The sequence below is a fragment of the Thamnophis elegans genome, chromosome 4 (genome assembly GCF_009769535.1).
Source record: "Thamnophis elegans isolate rThaEle1 chromosome 4, rThaEle1.pri, whole genome shotgun sequence".
NCBI classification, from domain to species: Eukaryota; Metazoa; Chordata; class Lepidosauria; order Squamata; family Colubridae; genus Thamnophis; species Thamnophis elegans.
Genome location: NC_045544.1, coordinates 45,629,422 through 45,653,018, shown reverse-complemented (window position 1 = coordinate 45,653,018; position 23,597 = coordinate 45,629,422). Strand labels below are relative to the sequence as shown.

At 37.6% G+C, this 23,597-nt stretch overlaps 1 protein-coding gene across 1 annotated transcript in view; it reads left to right on the top strand.

The window, feature by feature from the left end:
• The window catches only part of MAP3K5 (mitogen-activated protein kinase kinase kinase 5), a 138,092-nt gene that overhangs the window by 93,992 nt on the left and 20,503 nt on the right, over positions 1-23,597 (top strand). Inside the window, 8 exon segments of the mRNA XM_032216952.1 lie at positions 1,465-1,572; positions 6,103-6,152; positions 13,784-13,879; positions 15,529-15,610; positions 16,929-17,062; positions 19,443-19,570; positions 20,212-20,348; positions 21,872-21,977. Of these exon segments, the coding sequence (XP_032072843.1) occupies positions 1,465-1,572; positions 6,103-6,152; positions 13,784-13,879; positions 15,529-15,610; positions 16,929-17,062; positions 19,443-19,570; positions 20,212-20,348; positions 21,872-21,977 (841 nt within the window).

Genomic DNA, 23,597 nt, shown 5'->3' with positions numbered 1-23,597 from the left:
TCCACCGCTTCATTGAGTTGGCACGGGGCGGACAGATACAGCTGAGTATCGTCCGCGTATTGGTGGTATCTTATCCCGTGCCTCCGAATGATCTCGCCCAGCGGTTTCATGTAGATGTTAAATAGTAGGGGGGATAAGACCAAACCCTGCGGCACCCCATATGTTAGGGGCCTAGGGGTCGATCTCTGCCCCCCAACCAACACCGACTGCGACCTGTCCGAGAGGTAGGAGGAGAACCACTGCAAAACAGTGCCTCCCACCCCCACCTCCCGCAGTCGTCGCAGAAGGATACCATGGTCGATGGTATCGAAAGCCGCCGAGAGGTCAAGGAGAACCAGGATGGATGCATGGCCTCCATCCCTGGCTCTCCAGAGATCATCGGTCAATGCGACCAAAGCGGTTTCTGTGCTGTAACCAGGTCTGAAGCCGGACTGGAAAGGGTCAAGGTAACTAGCTTCCTCCAAGGACCGTTGAAGCTGGAAGGCCACCACCTTCTCAACAACCTTCCCAACAAAGGGGAGGTTGGAGACTGGACGGTAATTGTTAAGAACGGCTGGATCCAAAGATGGTTTCTTCAGGAGGGGTCTCACCACCGCCGCTTTAAGTGCGGCGGGGAAGTGCCCCTCCCAAAGGGAGGCGGTAACGACCGCCTGGATCCAGCCTCGTGTCATCTCACTGCTGTTGGCAACCAGCCAGGAGGGACACGGGTCCAGTACACAAGTGGAGGCACTCACAGCTCTTATGGCCTTGTCCACATCCCCAGGGGCAACATCCTGAAACTCAACCCAGAGATGGTCTGCCAATTTATCCCCCTGTGCCTCGGCTGGATCTGCAAAGGTGGAGTCCAAATCCGACCGAAACCGAGCAACTTTGTCCGCTAAGAACTGGACATAATCCTCAGCCCTACCCTGCAAGGGGTCCCCGTATCCCTCCTATCTTGCTTTGTATTTCCTAAATTGGAATGAATGCAAGCTAGTTTCTACTTTTACAAAAGCTGCAATCTTGTGATCATTACTATCTTTTACAGTTTTTCTTTATTTTTATGCATGATTTTCATCCTGCTACACCTGTTCCCCTCTACAAAATATTTTTCTCTTCCTTTCTCATCCCACCTTCCCCACAAAGATTTTCATCTGTGTATTATCATAGAATCTCATAGAATCAGAGGAGAGTCTATCAACAATAGCCAACCTGGGCTACAATAGCTTTTTTATCATCAGATAAACCAAGGCCATTGTAACTCTTGACAATTTGTTGAGCGGTAAAAGTGGCATTTTTACCTCATGTCTTATCAGGCTTTTTATTTATTGAAGCAGCAATTTTCATGTTTTCTTTTAGTTTTTCCTCCCTGGAAAAAGAAAAAAAGGAATTGACAGTCTCCTAGCCTCCTTCTGTACAATATTTGAATTTATATTGAAATTAATAAACAGTTACTAACTTTTATTTTATAATTTTTGCTTGAAGGTTTTGATATTGGAACCTACAAAAATCTATCAACCTTCGTACTTGTCGATAAATAGTGAAGCTGAAGAGAAGACAGTCTCTATTTGGCATGTTATGCCTGATGATAAGGTAAGCTGTCTTCCTTGCATCTTAAGAAGAAAAAGGAATGTTTCCTTTTTCATCTTACCCCTCAATGTTTACTCTGTTACAGTGTAGGAGCTAAAGGATTTTTTTTCTTACTAAAGGAAATTACTAAACACCAAAGAACCTTTGGTATTTGAGGGAGGAAAGATAATGGAATATGACAATCAAGAAACTTAAGGAAGAAGAAGTAATAGATGCTGGGAAATAATATTAAGCATAATATGAAGAGCCAATTTGGTGCAGGTGTTAAGGTATCAGGCTAAAACTGGGAAACTTGAGTTCTGATTCCACTTTACACACAAAGACAGTTGGGGGATATTCTCACAGTTCTAAGAAGAAGGCAAGGGCAAATCATTTCCAAAACTCTTTGCAAGATAACTGTAGAGACTAATCCAGGCAGTCACCAGGAATCAACAAAAGAGAGAAAAGTATAGCATGCTCATACAAAATATTTCAGGGTTAGTGGCTCATCCAACTCACCAATTTGCAGTTCTATAGAGGTCGTTTTCGCCCTCCCCAGGTTTCAGGAAAGCCTCCGGAGGCTGAGGAAGGCGAAAAACTGCCCTAACGGGCCAACCGGAAGTTTGGAAATGATACATTTTTGGCCATTTTTGCTCTCCCCAGGCTTCAAGAAAGCGTCTGGAGCCTGGGGGGGTATGTGGGCGTATGTGCATGTGTATGGGGGGGCGGTGTTGCGTGTGCACATGCAGGTGGATGGGAGGATTGAATTGGTGTGGGCACACGTGCACCCACGATAGCATGCCAACCACAACTTTGGCACGCCATAAGAAAAAGGTTTGCCATCACTGAACTAGGATGAAGGGTATGACTAATAGGGCTTTTTTCTTTCACGCCAATAAGAATTTTAGTTTCATGTTTAGGTTATTATTAGAATGTGTGATACATGTAAGCATGACATACTATTCAAGCCAGAACTGAATAGAAAAGCTAAAATGCTTTTAGAGGTAAAAGGGCAAATGCTATCATTTCTGGAGGAAAAAGAATTAAGTGAAAGAAATGATAGAAAATATAGAAAATGTGATAGATTTCATGGGATTTTTTTTTCTTAAATAATGGTATTTACTTAAATAATGGTAGTCTGAAACATGGCAATTTTGGGTCCTAGAATGCATGCACTATGCTGAAATGCATCACCAGAACTCCAAAATTAAATATATAAAAATGTACAATTTAATAACACTAAAATACTATTGCCAAATTATATCAAATGTTGGTGTTCTTGCCATATTTTGGTATTCTCAAAACAGATTTTTGGAGTAAGATAAAAAAAATCAAGATTTGGTGGTCCTCAGTGAAATATTGAGCATTTTTAAATTTGATCTTTTGTCTTTCATCTATCTTTTCTTTATTAAAAATGCAGTAATTTTTGAAACATTCTAAAATATAGATTACAGGTAGTCGTCATTGAACAACATCAATTGGTACCAGAATTTTTGTTGCTAAATAATGCTGTCATAAAATGCAATGTTACATAACCACACCTCTTAGTGACAGAAATTCCAGTAATTCTGGTTGCCATTATTAAGCAAATCACTGCAGGTTGTTAAGCAAGGACCTCATATTGTTGCTGTTTGCAACCTCGCACCGGCTTCCCCATGACATTTCTTCAACTAAAGAAGGCCACAAATGGCAATCAAATGACTGTGGGGTTGTTGTAATGTAGGTCATAACTACTGTTGTTCAGCACCATCATAAGTTCAGTCACTGAATAAATCTTTGTTAATTAAGGATCACCTATATGCTATTCAACCCTTCACTTCCTGTTATATTGAACAAAATTATTATTGCAATAACTCATAAGTAGGATAAACCTAGCTTACGTTTTAACTTATGTTTGGTGGCCAGATTGGTTGAAGTGACCATCCATCTGTAGCATTTTGACATCTCTAAATCACATTGCTTTCTTACCAAGAAAGCAATCATCCTGAGTCTAGAATTGGGTGGGCAAGCCTTAGAAATCATGGATACATATAAATTTTTCTGACAAGCTTGAGGGCCACATTATCCACAGAATAATGATGCAAAGTGAAGAGAAGAAATCATTTGTGGAGAATATTTCCTAACACCAGCAGCTTTTTATGTCAGTTTGTCAGCAATCCTTTTATTTTATAAAAATCTTTCTTTTTTTAGTCCATTTATGGAAAACATGGGCAGTAGCTTTTGATATATTCCGGTTTCATCGTGAAGCAAAGCTAACAACCATGTTAAAATGGAGACTCATGATTTCCAGTATGGGTACACTCAGCTTTGATCCTTAGTACAGCAGACAGTACACCAATTTGGCAAGGCTTTGCACATGTAATTATGTCTGTTTGGGAGAAAACAAATGCATCCTTCACATGGGAATAAGAATAATTTAACCCAGTGTAGAAAAACCACTCCTACTTTACTCTGTCATGCTAGGTTCCCTAAGGCAATTTTTATCTTAAAGGTTAAGAAACCTCTAGAATTTGAGCTTCATTCTGGTTTGCTATTTTTGGGTTTGCTGAGTATATTTCACTAGGCCATAATCTTGCAATGGAAGGTGGTGGGAACAAGAGTATCTGCTTCATTGGCTGATGGGGTGTCATTGGTACATATGTACTATATTCCTCAGATTATCACAGGAAAGAATTTTAGACTGACTTTATAAATTGCAGTACAGGTAATCCTCAACTTGCAGCAATTTGTTCAAAGTTACAACAGCCCTGGAAAAAAGCACCTTGTGGCTATTTTTCATATTTACAGCCATTGCAGCATCCCCATGGTCACGTGATCAAAATTCGGATGCTTGGCAACTATATGACGGTGACAATGTCCCAGATCATGTGATCAGCTTTTGTGACCTACTGTGAAGCAAAGTCAATGAGGAAGCCAGAGTTGTGTTACTAATTTAACAACTGCAATGCTCTGTCATGCTAGGTTCCCTAAGGCATTCCCTAACTGCAGCACGAAAGGTCGTAAAATGGGACAAAACCCGCTGAACCAATGTCTCACAAATGTTAACAATATAAGTTTTGGGCTCAATTGTGATCGTTATTGGGCTGCAATAAGTTTTGTTCCCATTTTATGGGTTTAGAACAGAGACTTGGAGAATAGAGGCTTGTTTACTCTTTCTCTCAGATTACACTAACATACTAACTCTGCTGAACTTTGATGAATGGCTTGGAAGCCTACGATTGAATGTTTATTTCACTTGGGTAGAATTTACTGGCTCTTCCTGTCCACTGAACTGTTTGGGACATAAGCCTGCCTCTCTCCCCTGGCTGCAATACTAAGGGGTATCTAGTATTGTTCTTCCTACTGCTCTGAGTGCTACCTTAGCCCTGGTACTTGGTCTCACACTGGCTACTTCAATAGTTTTCCCGCTGCCTCTGTTTTTATTAAGCAAATAACAGATGTCAGACTTGGACAACTTTCTTAAAATGTTTACACTGGTGGACTGAAAGTTTGGCAGGATCACCAGGAAGATTGTTTCTATTTAACTTCACCCTCTTGAGAACATAATAATTAAACTGTTAAATTATTATTTTTTCTGAAAAATGTGTTTTTAAAGAAATAGGGATTCCTGAGCTTTATTTTAATGGCAACTGACTAATGAAAAATGGGTCTGTTTTTATAGTGTAATGCTTTGTCTAGGTATAATTTTCACCTCCATAATTGTTAAGAATTGAAATGGAATCTAGCAAAACGACTAAGCAAATGTGGGCCGATAATAGAGAAATATCGTGTTTTGAAAGGCACCCTATGAAATAAGCAAAGAAAGAAGCTTCAAAGATTCAACCATGAAAACAAGGCAGTTCAGCAAAGAAGAATTATTATGATAACTTATCTTAATACATTATGTAGATACAGTGAACAAGTAGGTGGCAATACAACACTGACTTTGTCTGGAAGCTAAGCAGGTTCAGGTTTAATTTGTACCTGGACAGGAATATCAGGGAATACCAGAGCTCTGGCAGAACTGGAAAGTCAAAAAGTATTACAGAAGACAATATTCTCACATGTTTGGTTGCAGTTAAATAGAATTACCTTTTGGTTACTTTCATTACTGTGGTTTGCTACTTTAGTTCTCATATATTGGGTATGCCTTAATGTTAAATAGTTTTTTTGGATATTGTTCAATTTATTTTTGTTATACGCTGCCCCAAAACATGCTTCAGTGTTTAAGTTGAGTAGCCCTATACATCTATCTATTTATGTGGTCACTAGGAGTTGGAACAACTTGATGGCACATAATTGACCAATCCAAAATACATTTAACAAATTCATAAATAAATGAGCAAGGCATTTCATACTTGCCAAGAAAATTGCACAAATTTATACATGAAATTATTAGGAGTCAAGCCTGACTTGAATGTAATGCCATGTGCAATTTTTATTAAAGTGGCAACTGTTTTATAAAAGGGTAAATGTAATAAAGGAAAATAACCTGCCAAGATTTCTAAGTTATAGGCTGAAATATTTTATATCATTTAACAATTACATGCTATGCTTGTTGGTTTCTTGTTACAGAAAGGTATTCATGAATGGAACTTCAGTGCTGAATCTATAAGAGGAGTAAGGTAAGTTTATATTTATTTGTCTGTGACATCTTTATGCCACCGTTTCTTTACAGAATTCAGAATTATCTCTATAGATACTGACTATTCTATTCAATTCTTGCAATAACTGTATAATCAAGATGCAATAACTGTATAATCAAGCTGAGAAAGAGTGACTGAGTTCTATGATATAGCTCAATACAGAATCCACAAATAATAAGAAAAATATTGCATCAGTAAAATATCTTAAAACTGAGTCTGGTTACTTTCTTCTCATTACTTGTATCTTCAGGAGAAAGATTCTGATTCATGGAAAGTTAGCTGGATAAATTAATTAAGTCATTATATTAATTGTGTTATTAAATCAGATGTCATTAAATAACAGTGATATTTAAAAATTAGTGAGAGACAGAAAAATATTACTCTGTTTTCACAAAGATTGCGGGAATGCAAACTCTGGGCATGGAAAACTCTCTACCACATTTCTAGATATCCTAAATAATGGCGTTATGGAGCACTGAACTTATTACTAAGTAGAATCTCATTATTGAATCAATAATAATCATAATGCTGTAGCCTTTAATTGATATACATTAAATGTTTGCCAAATAATGCAACAACATCATATTTGACTTCAGAAAAGTAAACTTTAAAAGGAGATTAATAAAAAGAAAATTGATAGACAGTCAAGGGTCTGTTCTCTTCACAGTGCTTGGAGATTATTCAACTCCAGTAATGAAATCATATTTAGGATATTCATCTCAAATAAGTTCCTTCCCTCTGGAATAAGGTTCCCTCAAGAATCGAACAGCCTAATGGGGATTTTAAGGGGCCTTTGGTGAGAACAGCTGGCTCCCCTTTTCTTCTGTTCTCTTCTTCACATCTGGATTTGTTTTCTCTGCTATCTTTGTTTCTTTATTTTGAGTTTGTTGTTACTTATTTTTAAATATTTTTAACAAATTGTAAATTAACTACAGTTGCTGGGAGGCAGAATTACTACCAGTAATATAATTATGAAGGCTACAACAAAATTCAAAAGAAATCTAGATACTAGCTTTGAACAAGGCCAGAGATTATATCAAAATTAAGAAAGTTTCCTTCAGGAAGTGAATGTTTTATTCAAAGCAGAACAAAAAAGAGGCTAAATTCTGCCCCAAATTATGCTAGCTAGTAATAAAAGTTACCAAAAGAGATTTGAGAAACACATGGCAAAGAATATTAAAGTAAATAATTAAAAAAGAAAGCTTCATATGTATTTGGAATACGAACCTGGCCAGAAACAGGTTAAAGGTTGTGAAATGGAGAGAAGTTCTTTTTTATGGAACCCAAACTAAAGTTAGAAAAATTGCAAACAAACAAGGAGAAAGCAGTCCAGATGATAAACTTTGGTGCTGGTATCGTCTTATGTTTATGTTATAACTCTGTGTATGGCAGGTTTGTGTTGCTTTACAGTACACAGAATTTCTCTGAATAGCTTCCTAATTCTTTGCAGTAAAAATACTTATCTAATCTTGTTTCTGCTTGTTAGTGTAGGCCTGAAAGAAAGTTTTATAGCCATCTGTGGTATGAAGCCCTGATAATATGAAAACATTAAAGGTGTATTAAGGTAGGATAGACTAATAGCAAAAAATGAATTATTTTCTAAATAGTAAATAAACATGTGTGTTGATGATGGTTTTTCTGCAGGTATTTGAAACAAACTAAGAATACAGAAATATCAAGAAAAAAACTGTACAATAAATTAACAAGCTAAAATTAAATAAATGTCCAGAGCCAGAATAGTTCTTATATATGAACTTGCTGATTTTTTTCATAAAAGTATGCAACTTCTCTTTTACAGTTAGCAAAATTTTAAAAGAGATTGAGGAAAAACAAAGTCAAAGTTTAACATTGCTTCTGTAAAAAGAGTTGCAAGTATTATTAAAGAGATAATGAGAAACATCCGTCCTCCAAACACAGATCTTGCTGATAAGAAATCAACATAGCTTTTGTAAAGAGAAATCTCACTGACTTTTTTTAGAGTAGAAGTAAATATATATGCAAGGATTACCTAATTAATAATGTAGTTGGACTTTGAGCAACTGGTGGGGGGGGAAAACAGGAAACTGGGTATTTGTTCATACAGGTCAGATTTGGCAAAAGGCATCGCCCATGTATCAAACCAGAACTGATACTTTTTAAACTCTTACAGAAATAATTTGATGTTTATTGCTAAGAATGAGGTAGCCTTGTTTGTTGAAGGAGAGCCCCCAAATGATTTCCCTCAATGAATGGTCTTCAGAGTGGCATTGTAAAGTGATACATGTGGTACAAAACAAAACAAAACTTCACTTTTTATATTAAAGGGCTCTGATCTGGCAATGAAAGAGACCATGACTAATCATAGTGCCTCACCTAGAGGTAATAGGAATAGCACTTCAACTTATATACTGCTTCTTAGTGTTTTATAGCTTTCTCTAAGCGGTTTACAGAGTCAGCATATTGCCCCCAACAATTTGGGTCCTCATTAATCCTCAACTTACAATCACAATTAAGCCCAAAATGGACCCCTAAGTGAGGCAGTTGTTAAATGAGTTGTCCCTCATTTTACGACCTTTTGCCACAGTTGTTAAGCGAATCACTGCAATTGTTAAGTGAATCGTGTGGTCATTAAGCAAATCTGGCTTCCCCCATTTGACTTTGCTTGTCAGAAGCCAGCTGGAAAGATTACAAATAATAGTCACATGACCCTGGGACAGTGTAACCATCATAAATACCTGCCAGTTGTCACGTGGCCGAATTTTGATCATGTGACCACCACCATGCTGCAATGGCCGTAAGTGTGAAAATCAGTCATAAGTCACTTTTTCAGTGCTGTTGTAATTTCAATTGGTCACTAAAGAAATGTTATTAGTGAAGGATTACTTGGAACCATTAGAATAGCCAATGTAATACCCTTATGTAAATCTATGGAATATGATCTACTTACTAGTCATACCTCAAAATGGTATTATGGAGCGGGGGAAAGTATAAAATAGCACATCTTCAAGAAAAGATTACAGCACCGGAGACACTTTGGCTTGGAAATGAAAGGAGCAAAAAGGAAGAGATAATACAGATACCGTGTTTCCCTGAAAATAAAACCCGGTCTTATATTTTTCGGGTTCCAAAATAACCACCAGGGCTTATTTTGGGGGAAGTCTTTATTTTTTTTCCATGTATGGAGGCTCACTTCTCATGCAGGAGGCCGCATGGTGCGCCAATGCTGCTTCTGCAAGATGGGGGTGGTGGAGTTGCCCTATATCCCCTGCCCCGGCTTATCTCAGGGCTCCCACAGCCAGGCTATAAACACCCCAACAACTGCCTTGCAGTGTCCATGTCCAGCAGGACCCTGCATGGCTTCTGGTCTACTTCTGCTTGGACATGGTGGCAACAGAACAAGAGGCCAAGCGATGTGCCGGTGCCGCAGCCCAAAGTGAGGCAGGGGGATGGAGTTGCCTCACGCACTCCGCACTAGCTTACCTCAGGGCCCCCACAGCCAGGTCATCCGCGCCCCGACACCCGCCTCACCTTGTGGCTGCAGAACCGATGTGTTGCTTGGCCTCCTGCTTCATTGCAGCCATGAGCAGAAGTGGGCTGACAGCCATGTGGGCTCCTGCTTGATATGCCTGTTGGTGCTGCCGCCGTGAGGCAGTTGTCAAGGCATGGATGGCCAAGCTGCGGGGGCCCTGAGGTAAACCAATGCAGGCTTTGTGGGGAAGCTCCACTCTCTCACCTGCCTTGCCTCATGTCGTGTTGGCACCGTGAGCAATGGTGGAATGGACGGGAGGCCTACTATGCAGGCTCTTAAGTAGTGCTTATTTTGGGGGTGGGGCTTATATTAGGCACACATGTAAAATGCTAGGGCTTATTTTTGGAATAGGTCTTACTTTTGTGGAAACAGCATATGAAATCACACATGATATATGCAACATCTGTTAAGAGATGCTTTTATCATTGTGTCACATAATTGTTTTGTTTATTTATTAATTTTATATGCTGCCCATCTCACCGATAAGGTAACTCTGGTTAGAAGTGTTAGAACTCAAGGTTGTCTACTAAACCTACAGTTGCAAGAAAAAGTATCTGAACCCCTTGGGATTATGTGGAGTTTTGCATGAATTGGTCATAAAATGTGCTCTGAACTTCATCTAAGTCACAACAATAGAAGAACACAGTCTGCTGAAAATAATACTACACAAACATTAGATGTTGCCATGGTTTAATTGCACATAACATGTAAACATTCACAGTGCAGGGAGGAAAAAGTATATGAACCCTTTGTCTTAATAACTGCTATTGCTCCTTAATAACTGTTATTGCTCCTTTGGCAGCAATAACCTCAACCAAACATTTCTTGTAGTTGCAGATCAGACCTGCACAACAATCTGGAGTAATTGTGGACCACTCCTCTTCACAAAACTGTTTCAGTGTAGCAATATTCTTGGGATGTCTGGTGTGAATCGCTCTCTTAAGGTCATGCCACAGCATTTCAATTGGGTTGAGGTCAGGACTCTGACTGGGCCACTCCAGAGGGCGTATTCTGTGCTGTTGAAGCCATTTTTGTGTTGACTTACTTGTATGCTTTGGGTCATTGTCCTGTTGCATCACCCATCCCCTTCGGAGCTTCAGTTGGCAGACAGATGGTCGTACGTTTTCCTGCAAAATGTCTTGATAAACTCTGGAATTCATTTTCCCATCAGTGACAACAATCCGTCCAGGCCCTGAGGCAGCAAAGCAGCCCCAAACCATGATGCTCCCTCCGCCATGTTTTACAGTGGGGATGAGGTTTTGATGTTGGTGTGCTATGCCTTTTTTTTCTCCACACATAATATTGTGTGTTTTTCCCAAACAACTCAATTTTGGTTTCATCTGTCCACAGTATATTTTGCCAGTAGTGCTGTGGAACATCCAGGTGTTCTTTTGCAAACTTCAAATGTGCTGCAATATTTTTTTTTTTGGACAGCAATGGCTTCCTCCGTGGTGTCCTCCCATGTACTCCATTCTTGCTTAATGTTTTCCTTATTGTAGATTTGTCAACAAAAATGTTAGCATGTACCAGAGATTTCTATTGGTCTTTAGCTGACACTCTAGGATTCTTCGTTACCTCATGAAGCATTCTGCACTGTGCTCTTGCAGTCATTTTTACAGGACGACCACACCTAGGGAGAGTAGCAAGAGTGCTAAACTTTCTCCATTTGTAGACAGTCTGTCTTACCGTGGACACATGAACATCAAGGCTTTTGGAGATACTTTTGTAACCCTTTCCAGCTTCATGCAAGTCAACAATTCTTGATCGTAGGTTTTCTGAGAGCTCTTTTCTGCGAGGCATGGTTCACATCAGACAGTGCTTCTTGAAACCAGTAAACCCATAACAGATGTGTGTTTTTAAAGGGCAGAGCAGCTGTCAGCAACACATCCAATATTATCACACTGATTGGAGTCAAGGTTGGCTCATTCCTGGCTCCAATTAGCTCTTGGAGACGTCATTAGGCTAGGGGCTCACATACTTTTTCCTCCCTGCACTGTGAATGTTTACATGTTATGTGCAATTAAACCATGGCAACATCTAATGTTTGTGTAGTATTATTTTCAGCAGACTGTGTTTGTCTATTGTTGTGACTTAGATGAAGTTCAGAGCACATTTTATGACCAATTCATGCAAAACTCCATGTAATCCCAAGGGGTTCACATACTTTTTCTTGCAACTGTAAATGCAGGGAGATTCTGATTTACAGCACAGCTGTAAAATTGACTGCGAACAGTTGCGATAGGAGGCAGGCAATTTAAATGACTTTAAAAGTGGATTTGAAAGTTGCATGAAGTATCAAGTCTCAAAAAGGTGCTTTTTCAAACGGCAGTTGGACTATTTTTTCCCTTGAGAAAGAAGACATTTAGCTTCTCATCCAAAAGCTTCATCAATTCTTGGATGAGAAGCAAAAACATCTTCCTGAAGAAAAAAACATAGTCCAGTTGCCTTTTGAAAAAGCACCTTTCAGATAGTCATGATGACTGAAAATTTCCATAGTCATGGAAAATCAAGCTATCAATAACTAATGCTAACTGCATTATTGTTTAACTAAGTCCTTAAATATGGTTACTGAGAAGCAACTGTGGAAGGAGGATTCCAGCCATTCCAAATTTGGGTTACGTTCCAGTTGTTTCCCATGTGACACAACGTGCAAGCTTAGGCTGCCATATGGCCTGATGTAGCAGGACTCTGTTTTCCTTCTTATATTAACAATACAAATATATATATATATATATATATATATATATATATATATATATATATATATATATATATATATATATATTTAATTCACCTAGATATCTATATATTTAATTATCTTCAAGTGTTTAATCAAATTCAATAAGGGTACTTGTCGTAAATTATTAGACAGATTTTAGGTAGCATTTATTCTGGAAATATGAAAACGATTGCTATGCAGTTGGAATGATCTGTCAGTAATATTTTAGTATTTATTTGCTGTTTACTTCATGTTAAAATATATTTCGTAGATTAATTATTCGACAGCCGTAATTTAATGATGAATTTTTGGTACGTTTAACAGGAAAAAGACAGCAGTGACTGAAAGTTTGTGCTAGGGTGCCCTCCAATGGCTTCCAGTATGTAGTCAGTTTCATACCATGGAGGGGAAAAGTGTTCTTTTAGCCATAGGAGATCATTTGGGGGTTATCTTCATCATTCATTCTTGGTGGTTGATGACCGTTCCATGAATTACGTAGAGTTCTTATGTGATTCATGAACTTCCAAACCCAAATGATCCTCCCAGAGTTTTTTTTTAAGAGAACAGTTGAACTGGGTTTATAATTTTAATGAGATGCAGTCCATTTAAATGAGGTAGCTACCTATCTTTCTTCAAATAATTGATAGTGTCCTACTTAATATGCTGTAAGTATTTCAAGAATAAATTTTTCAGCTTTTTTGTATACTTTGATAACCTTCCCACACTCACTTAAGTTTACAGACTCAAGAGTTTGGAAATGATAGCACAGCCATATTTGGGAATCTCTAAATATTGAATAGGGATGTGGTGGCTCATTGGTTTTGACGCTGATCTTGTCGATCAGGAAGGTCAGCAGTTCGCCGATTCAAATCCCTAGCACTGCGTAATTTGTCCCAGCTTCTGCCAGCCTAGCAGTTCAAAAGCATGTAGAAATGCAAGTAGAAAAATAGGAACCACCTTTGGTGGGTAGGTAACAGCGTTCTGTGTGCCTTTGGCATTTAGTCATGCTGGCCACATGACCACGAGATGTCTTCAGACAGCGCTGGCTCTTCGGCTTTGAAGCGGAGATGAGTACTGTCCTCTAGAATCGGGAATGACTAGCACATATGTGCAAGGGGAATCTTTACCTTAAATATTGAATTAACTTAATTGTTCTGTAAAGAAGCAATCTCAGCTTCATTCTATACTTTTGTTTTATATAGTCTGAGGGAGGATTTTCTTCCTTTAACATATCCTCACCTTATCTTTCTTCTTAAAAATAAGGACAAAATTACTCTGGAGAATTTTTCAGATATCAGGCATTAAAATTTCTCATTCCTTATAAAAATTGAAAGATTTCATAAAGACATATTAGTCATCTATTCTAACCTTGTTTCTTTTTAGCATTTCAAAATTTGAAGAACGATGCTGTTTCCTGTATGTACTACACAATTCAGATGACTTCCAAATCTATTTCTGTACAGAACATCACTGCAAAAAGTACGTGTTGATTCTTATTTCATATTTTAAAAGATAAATATGCTATTTTTACATCTGCCATGTTATTATTTGATAAAGCATTTTAAAATCCACTATGGCATGAAAAGTAATTTTATTTACTGAGAATATTTCGCAGTTTAATTTCAGCTTCTGAAGTTTTTAAGCAGTAGCATTCACTTTGTATTTATGAAATGCATTCGTGCTGTTTTTTGCCTGGCTGACTTTTTCTGGGCTCAGAAGCTAAATAGCGTCAAGTCTGGTTGGATGAGAGACTACCAGGGAACATCATTGTTGTGGTAAAGCCATCCAGGTCTATACTAAATCTTCCAAATATCTACCCATTCAAATTTGTTTCTGTATTTTGAAGATTTAAATTAAATTGTCTTAGTTTTGAATGGCTTCTGTTATGGATTATCCCCTATGTTACATAATTTTTCCTATACCTCATTCCATAACTTATGCGTTCCATAACTTTTTCTTTGCAAGCATTTAGGAACAGATATGAAACTTAAAAAAGAATTGTTTACCATATTTTTCAGAGCATAAGACTCATCGGAGTATAAGACGCACCAAGATTTTGAAGAGGCAAATTTTTAAAAAAGGTTTTGCACTCTGCAGACCTCCCAAAAATAGTCCATTTTTCATGAAAACGGGCCATTCCCCCCCCCAAAGGGCATGAATAGTCTTTAGGAGTCTTGTAGAGTGCTCCTAGGGGGTAGGGGAGCCCAAAAACGAGCAAAAACAAGCCCATTTTTTGCTCATTTCTGCCCTCCCCAGCATCCATGAAAGCCTCCCAAAGGCTATGCACAGCCATTTCGGTGAAGAGGTGGAGGAGTTTCGACAGGCAAAAAATTATGTATTCAGTGTATAAGATGTACCCAGATTTTCAGCCTCTTTTTTGAGGGAAAAAAAGTGTGTCTTATACTCCAAAAAATATGGTAAATCCAAAATTAGATTGGAATTTATATTAAAACCCCTCTTTCTCAAGTGACATAACCACCATACATATGAGGGATGGTATTCACTTACCTTCCCTACCGGTTTGCAAATGTGAGCGCGTGCATGTGCTCAGCCTTCTGCTCATGCGCTTTGGCTAAAAAAAGGGCCTAAATGGGATGCCATAGCTATTTCCGCAACCAGTTCGGGTGACCAGGTCTGAACAAGAATATCACCTCTGATACATATATTTTCAAATGGCATCACACATAATAAGGTCAGTGCTTATTTATTATATTTATCCTATTCTTTCTCAACAGTTCAAGGCATTATACATGCTTCTTCCCTTTCCATACTTGTTATTTTCACAACAACCCTGTGAATTATCGTGAGCTGAGGAATAGCAATTATTTTAAAGACATTCAGTGATCTTTAAAGCTGTCTGGGGATTTGAGTCAGGTGATCCCTTGTTTTATTCCAATATTCTAACTCTTACTATATGCTGGGTATTGTTGTGTTTACCAAGACAATATGCAAAATTGTATATTGAGGTACAAGGTGCAGTCTGAAGGGGATATATCAAAACATGCCCAGAATTTCTTTTATGAATCATAACTGTGGTATCAATCAGAGTCTGCTGTGATTGCTAATCACCAAGTTTTACTCTGCCCATTGTTCTTTTCTTCTATATGAATACTGTTTATCTTTGGCAGATTTTTTGAAATGGTTAATAGCATCACTGAAGAAATAGGAAAAAACACAGAGGAAGGTGAATGTGATGGAGATTCTCTGGAGGTAAAGACAACTGTGTATTCTTCCTATTTTTCATATTTTAAAAAACAGAGCTCCATAGCAAGTTCCACTTCATATCCATAACTTTGCCTGCTTTCTAGACTTTCTTCTTGATGCTGCTGTATTTCAAGCATTTGTTAGCAGGAACAGAGACTATTGTGATTTACAACCTCATGTTTCTTTTGCAGTACTACAATAACATTACAGAGAAAAAAGCAAGCCATATTCATGTATAAACCTGTTGCAGAGAGATGAACATTTTAAAGAGTTGTTCAAACTCTAATATTTATATGCATTGTTATTTGATATTTAATCATCTGTTGAGCATATAGGTAATCCTTGTTTAGCAACCACAATTGGTGCTCCCTTGCTAATCAGTGCAGTCACTAAGGGAAACATGATGTGACCATGATGGACTTATGACATCACTTCCAATTAGATAATGCATCGAGTCACCGCAGATTGTTAAGCAAAGTATCAAAAAATAAAAGATTGCAACTTGTGATTTTACTGCAAGTTTCTCCAATGTTTATCGGAAACACACAAATGGCAATTATGTAATTTTAAAACATAGCAAGGTTGTAAAAGCCCATTAGTTACACAGTGTCTGGTTATGTGTGTTGATCATATATCCACAGGGACATTGTGACAGTTGTAAATGTGAGTTCTGGTCATAAAGTTATATTTTTAACACTGTCGTAACTTTGAACAGTCGTTAAACAAGGCAGTGTGTTTAATTATTGGCTGCCACATGGATGTTTAGATCTTCTTTTTTAAAACATCAAGAAGGTTCATGGGGAAAATATGGATCAGTGGAAAACAAATAGAAGTTAAATTTTAAACAGAAATTGTCTTATAAATAATCCTATTCAGTGACTGCTTCATTTAGTGACTGTTCATAGTTACAACAGCAATAAAAATGAACTTTACAACCAGTCCATGTAGTTAGGGCTTTTGAAAGTTGAAGTAAGATCATACACACAGTCCAGGTTTCACTTAACAACCTCTTTGCTTAATGAGCAAGTTGTTGGTCCCAGTTATGGTCACTTAATGAGGACTACCTTTTATAAGATTCCTCTCCTCCCGGGAATGCTAATTCACCATTATGAAGTATAGATTTTAAAAAAAAGATAAAGTATAGATTAAAAAAGAATAAACACAGATTACACAACGGAACTGACCTGACATTTAGATAAGATGTTGATTGTCCTTGGTTTGAGCCACTGTTGAATCACATCTTCCCAAAAGATTACAGTATTTGTGTTTGACACATAACAGAATTACATATCCCTTCCCTTTTGTGTATTTTTTCTTGTTATAGTATGATTATGAATATGATGAAAATGGTGATCGAGTCATTCTGGGGAAAGGCACTTATGGCATAGTTTATGCAGGACGAGATCTGAGCAATCAAGTCAGAATTGCCATAAAAGAAATCCCAGAAAGAGATAGCAGGTATAGTAATAGTGAATGCTGACAGATGCTGCTATATTTACAATTACACGGCTAATGCTCACCAGTGTTCTGTTGGAAAAATTAATAATAGATCTCCAAAGGTGTTCCTTCTTGAGAAGCACTTATTTCTCAAACAGTAGATACACCAACCATAGACAATCAGAAAAAGGGCCAGTAGCACTTAGACTTATGTACTGTTTCACAGTGCTTTAAAACCCTCTCTCAGCGGTTTACAGATTCAGCATATTGCCCCCATTTTACTGACCTAGGAAGGAAAGAAGGCTGAGTCAACCTTGAGCCGGTCAGAATCAAACTGCCGAACAGCTGACAGCCAGCAGTCAGCAGCCTGCAATACTGCATTCTAACCATTGCACCACCATGGCTTTTTCATAATGGTATGAAAGGAGTCTTCTTGTCCTTGTTCACATCACAAAGCTGTGTATATGTTTCTGCACCTGGGCCCAGAGACTCAGGAAGCAGAATTAGACTCGAAAGACAATTGCTGCATGAACACAAAATGCTTAATTATAGGTCACTCAAACATGAGGTATTTGTATCTATGCAGTGTGCTTAGTAAGCCTAGCTGGATTTAATATGGGTTAGTTATTTTATGGCTATTTATGTTCCCTTAGCTTCTGGTCCAGTGGCTAAGTGCTTTCTGAATGTAAGTTAAAAAAAAAGTACCTTAGGAGATTATGAAATATTAACACACATTTCCATTTCCCATCCCTTTTGGCAATGGATGATTTGAAGCACAGAAATGGCATGGGTGTTCTTAATCCTTTTATTTAGCTGGCCATCTGGCCAAGCAGAGAGATTAGACTCTTTTGCAGATTTCCTGAAGTGTATTTATCCGCACTCATTTGCATGTGGAACTTTGCTAGGGGGAAAAAGTGGGGGTGCACTTATAAAGCATTAAATATTTTTTGTTCTCCCTCCCAAAATCTATTTTCTTCTTACTATCCTCTCCTACAGCAGCTTTTGTCTAACAAGACCAGTGATAATTTTGCCTACACATGCTTCCTTTTAATGCTTCAGGAACTTGATCTGTATCAGTGATGGCTAACCTTTTTCCCATCACCTGCCAAAAGCAGGGGGAGCACAGGGGGGATCGTACGCAGGTGTACACATACCCATAATTCTATGCATATGACCCCCTCCCCCACGCATGCACACATGACCTCCACCTGCTTTTGGCCCATGATGAACCCGTTTTTCGCACTCCCCAGGCTCCAGAGGCTTTCTCTGGGGAGGGTGAAAACAGCCTCCCCTGCCTTCTCCAGAGGCTTCCCTGAAGCCTCCAGAGGGCAAAAAATGGCCCTATGGGCAACCCAGAAGTTCGAGAACAGACTTAGTTTAACTTCAAACTAGACTAGGTCTGTTAAATCTAGATTAATTTAATTAAATTAAAATAAATTAACTCAGTTTTTTTTGTTTCTTAATTTTTATTTTAAACACATAAGCACATCAACAGAAACAAACACATGAGTTAAAAACAACATAGGAACAATAGGTTCCATCATATATCATATAGCAGTTCCTAATCGGTTTCTTTGCAGTTAGTGTTTTCATGATCTCCTTATTCGTTATCCATGTACAATTCTTATTATATCAAATTCAGTCTTCTGTCTCTCATGTCTAGTTAACTTTGTAATGTGAATAGGATCAGAATTTCATACTATAGAAAGTTGTGTGTATATAACTGCAAAAAATCAAGTGTTATAATCTCTGAGAAAATTCCACTGGTGACTAAAATTTGTGAAAATAACAAATCTTGATAATGAGTGCTAAAACTAAGGAGTGGCAGTTGGTCATTTTAATAGTTGTATTTCAGTATTTGGAAAAACCAAGATAGGGAAAACTGACTAACATGAACAACTATTCAGATAGCTAAGTGAGAATAACAAAACTTAGATGATGGTGTACTGCAGAATTGACTCAGAATCTTAACTTTGCCAGAAAAGCACAGAAAATGTGATTCAAAACTGAACCTGTTTCAATGGAAAGGAAAAAAAATGCTATTGCACTTAAGCAAACATCCATGGTTGACATGTCCTATAAAACACCCATTTCAAATTTATATTGGATTACACCACCAAAACTATGAGATGGAACTGTTGACTAAATCAACAACTAGTAAGTTGTTGATTTAGTCAGCTTTCATGCCTTCTGCCTTGTATTTGTTCTGAGTTATCAATTTTTGGAAATATATCTCCCTTGTACCAACTAGATAATTTTCTGTGCTTATTTTGTTTTTTACTTTAAAGTACTGCCATCTGTGAATTATTGTGGGTTTATTTATAAACTGAGTACTATGTAATAAATTCCATGGGATGAAAACTATGGGACTGAATCACGCTAATCTATTTTTTTCTTTTAGGTATTCTCAGCCTTTACATGAAGAAATAGCTTTACACAAACACCTCAAACACAAGAACATTGTTCAGTATCTTGGTTCATTTAGTGAAGATGGTTTTATTAAAATATTCATGGAACAGGTACCAGGAGGTAAAACATTTCTAGGTTTAAAGAATTAATGCATTTTTATTCAAATGTTTTCCATTGCTGTATTTTCTGTCAACCTAGGACTACTACTTCTAGAATTCCTCGCCAGTTGCTAGGTCAGTAAGTTTGTTATAGAAGGTTATAAAGCAGTTTTTCTTCATTAACATTTTGAAAGTTGATGTTGTGTGAAATATTGTCTAGAATTCACAAAATTTGTTTTTCAATTCACTAATCAATGAGAGAAAAGCAATAAAATGTAACATTTTGAAGTAGAATAAACTATTTGTTTTTGTTTTATATTAAGAAAAAAATGCAACTAGTTCTGCAATAATGTTTGTAATAAACTGTATCCAATCCAAGTTTCCTCCAATACATTCTTGCATCTTTCCTCTGCACACATCTAGGTTTACTCTGTAGGGTTGAGGGAATTCAGGTGGCTTTAGGCAGAGGAGGAAAAGATAAACTGTTGTACAGATCTGCTTGAGTTTGCATTTAACCTGGTATAGTGATAATCAGAATATTTTTTGTTACAAAAGGACCTAGTGTTATAATAAACACTTTCCATTTTTTTAGGAAATCAAATAGGAGCTGCTATTTACCCTTAGCCTTTGTCTCATTTGAAACATTTTTTCTTTATATTACAGGCAGCCTTTCAGCTCTTCTGCGATCAAAATGGGGACCATTGAAAGATAATGAACAGACAATTGGTTTCTACACCAAACAGATTCTTGAAGGATTAAAATACCTCCATGATAATCAAATTGTGCATAGAGATATAAAGGTGGGAATTGCTATGTACTTTAAAGTGTACATCATAATACAATTCCTTTGCAGAAAGAACTGTTATGAATGAATGTAAAATTATTTTATGAATATGAAATTAATCCAACTTTTCTCTGAAAGGAAAAAAGTCTCAATGCCCATTTGATCATAGTAAATAGAGAAATCTGAACAGATATCCACTAATAGGAATGCATTGAAACTGATTTAGTTCTTAGTATTTTAGGATTAATAGATGATATGAAATAATGGTGGATAAGATGTTTGCAATTTAGTGGGGTAGTCTAGTTGAAATTCTCATCTGAATTCAGCCTTGTTTTAGTTGTAGGTTCTTCAAAAGGTTTTGGAAAAAGCATGGTGTCTGTTAGACACAAAGAACCCAAATGACACTGGAAGTTGATCAGAGAAATATGTTTATTGCTACTCACCCATTTATAAGAATCTTGCCAGACTAACTGCACTCACTACAAACAGCTAGCAATTAGATGAGCGCTGCAAGATTTAGGGAGGGTCTGTTTTCTGCCATTTTCTCCCTTTCAATGATTTCAGAATAGCCAATCTCCCTCGATTTCAGCTGCAGATTCCACCACAGTGTCTGATTCATGTCCTTTTACAGTTACCTAAAGAAATAGTGATGCACAGAACATACCTGACTTGTGATTATTTTAAACAATCCCCTTTTCTATATTAATTTACATCAGGGATCAGAAATCTTTTCAAGATTTCTGGTGGAATTCTCACATTTATCAATTTGTATGAGTGAGTGAGGGGTTACATACCCTTGATGATGGATAGTATCAAATACGAAGGGTTCATGAGATGTGATTTACTGTTCTGTCACTTCTCCACCCCATTTATTCATTTTTCTATCTTTCATACGTTTTGCCTCAAAACACTTATTTTTTCAATATATTGCAATTCACTGTTCTTTTTCTAATATAACCAACTGCTATGGCTATGCTACCATGAGGTAGCCTGCTCAGGGAGTTCTTGACTGATAGAATAGAGGGAAACCCAAATGATTCCAAAAAAGATTGGAGAACTTTTCCTTCTTTGTCCTGGGAATTGTTCCTGATGTGAACATACGTTTCATATGTTCTTCATATGAAAATAGAAAATTTATACAAATCAACTGATTTTTCAGCCAGGCTTCAAGTAATTCCTCTCTTATGCTCTTGCTTTGTAATAGTTTTGTTAGATCTTTCAATTCTTATAAGAGACAGTAGAGAGAGGAAGACAAAGTAAAATCTATTAAGTGACTTTGCCTGCCATTTGCCAATTATATTGGTAAACTTCACCAAAGCACTACGAGTATTAACTTCTACAACAACAGAATGGAATGCTAGAATTCTGATACTTGTAACTTCCAGCATCTGGCTATGCTTCCTAAAAATACTGGAGATGTTCAACAACATCTGCAATGCCACAGTTTTAATCACTTTTCAGCATTCATTTCAACTGCAGATTGTTTTGTGATGTCAGTCATAATGGGAAACTGTGATCTCAAATGTTCTCTTCCCCCAGGGGGATAATGTTCTTATCAACACATACAGTGGAGTGTTAAAGATTTCAGATTTTGGCACATCAAAGAGGCTTGCTGGAATCAATCCTTGCACTGAGACTTTCACAGGTATGTTCTAAATCTGAAAGTATATTGTAAAGTTGCCTAATTTCAATGTCAGGAAGAATGTTCAATGTTCATAAATTAAACATAGTCTTTGGGATTCCTAATAGGTATAGCATGCCCATTTTATTTGCCTTGGTTAGGAAAAAAATACCCTCTCTCTGCAGTGCTTTAAATGTATGCAAATCTTAAAAAGTGTAAATTAAGAAAATTTACATTAGAAAATATGTTCATGATGTAGTCCACATAAGTAGAAACAATCATCTGTTGATATGGATAGCAATCTCCATTGTTATCAGCAATATTCCTGATAATTGATTTAGAGCAGTGGTTCTCAACCTGTGGATCGTGACTCCTTTGAGGGGTCGAATGACACTTTCACAGGGGTCACCTAAGACCATTGGAAAACACATATTTTCGATGGTCTTGGGAACCGAGAAACCTGCATGCCAGTATTTGGGGCCAGGGAAGCAGCGGCGGTGGGGGCGGGTGCTGCCTTGCGAAAGGAAGGGGCTACTTGACAGGAGCAGCGCCGTGAAGACAGCCGGCGCCCAGCCAATTGCAACACGAGAGGCACTGGCGGCTGGATCAGATGGCTGCGCTGAACAAGGGGAGGGGAGAGAATGGAGCGCGTGAGCACCGCTGAGGCAGCGCCTTGAGAGGGGGTCAGGCTGATCTCCCAGCTGCAAAGGGAGGGGAGGGGATGCCAGGAAGAAGCAACTGAGAACCGAGGAGGGAAGGACGGTGATGATGTCCCTTCAGTCTGCAGCCGCCTCCTCCTCAGAGACTTGGAAGTTTACACGGGTGCTCTGCAGCAGCTGGCTCCAGATGTTCGGGATTTCCCTTTTCTGTAAAAAACCTCCATTCACAAGGAGACCCGCCTTCGTTTCCTTTCCACAATATCTATGAATGAATGAGTAGTTAGAAAACTTGCGAGCGAGAGGATTCCAGGAGTTTAGGGGCCAGTGTGGGGGGGAAGGTAGCTGTCACAAAACATCTTCAGCAGCTGCTTTGAAAAAAAATAAAGCACTACATCTTTTTAGTTTTAAGTTTTAAGCTTCCATGCTTAGAATAGAATGGAATGGAATAGGAAAATGGAATGGGAATGGGAATAGGAATGAAATAGGAATAGAATAGAATGAAATAGGAATAGAATGAAATAGGAATAGAATGAAATAGGAATAGAATGAAATAGGAATAGAATGAAATAGGAATAGAATGAAATAGAAATGTTTATTGGTGAAGTGTGATAAGACACAAGGAATTTGTCTCCAGTGCACCAAATCACAGTGTACATATAAACAGCAAGTAATAGGTCATAGGTCATAATAATAGTTACAATCATTAGTTACAAACAACAATTGATAAATCATAAAGAACCAGTAGGACAAGATGAAAAATAGGAGGGGCTATCGAACCTAGTACTGTATTTCTCTTTGACCCATTTTTTTTACTGTCTTTCTCTCTTTTATTTTTATTTTGTTACCAACTGAAATGTTTCATGGACTTTTTGTAACAAGGTTAGAGGTTATATTATATTGTATTATATTATTATATTATATTGTATTGTATTGTATTGTATTATAGTATTGTATGATATTATATGAGATTATATGATATGATATT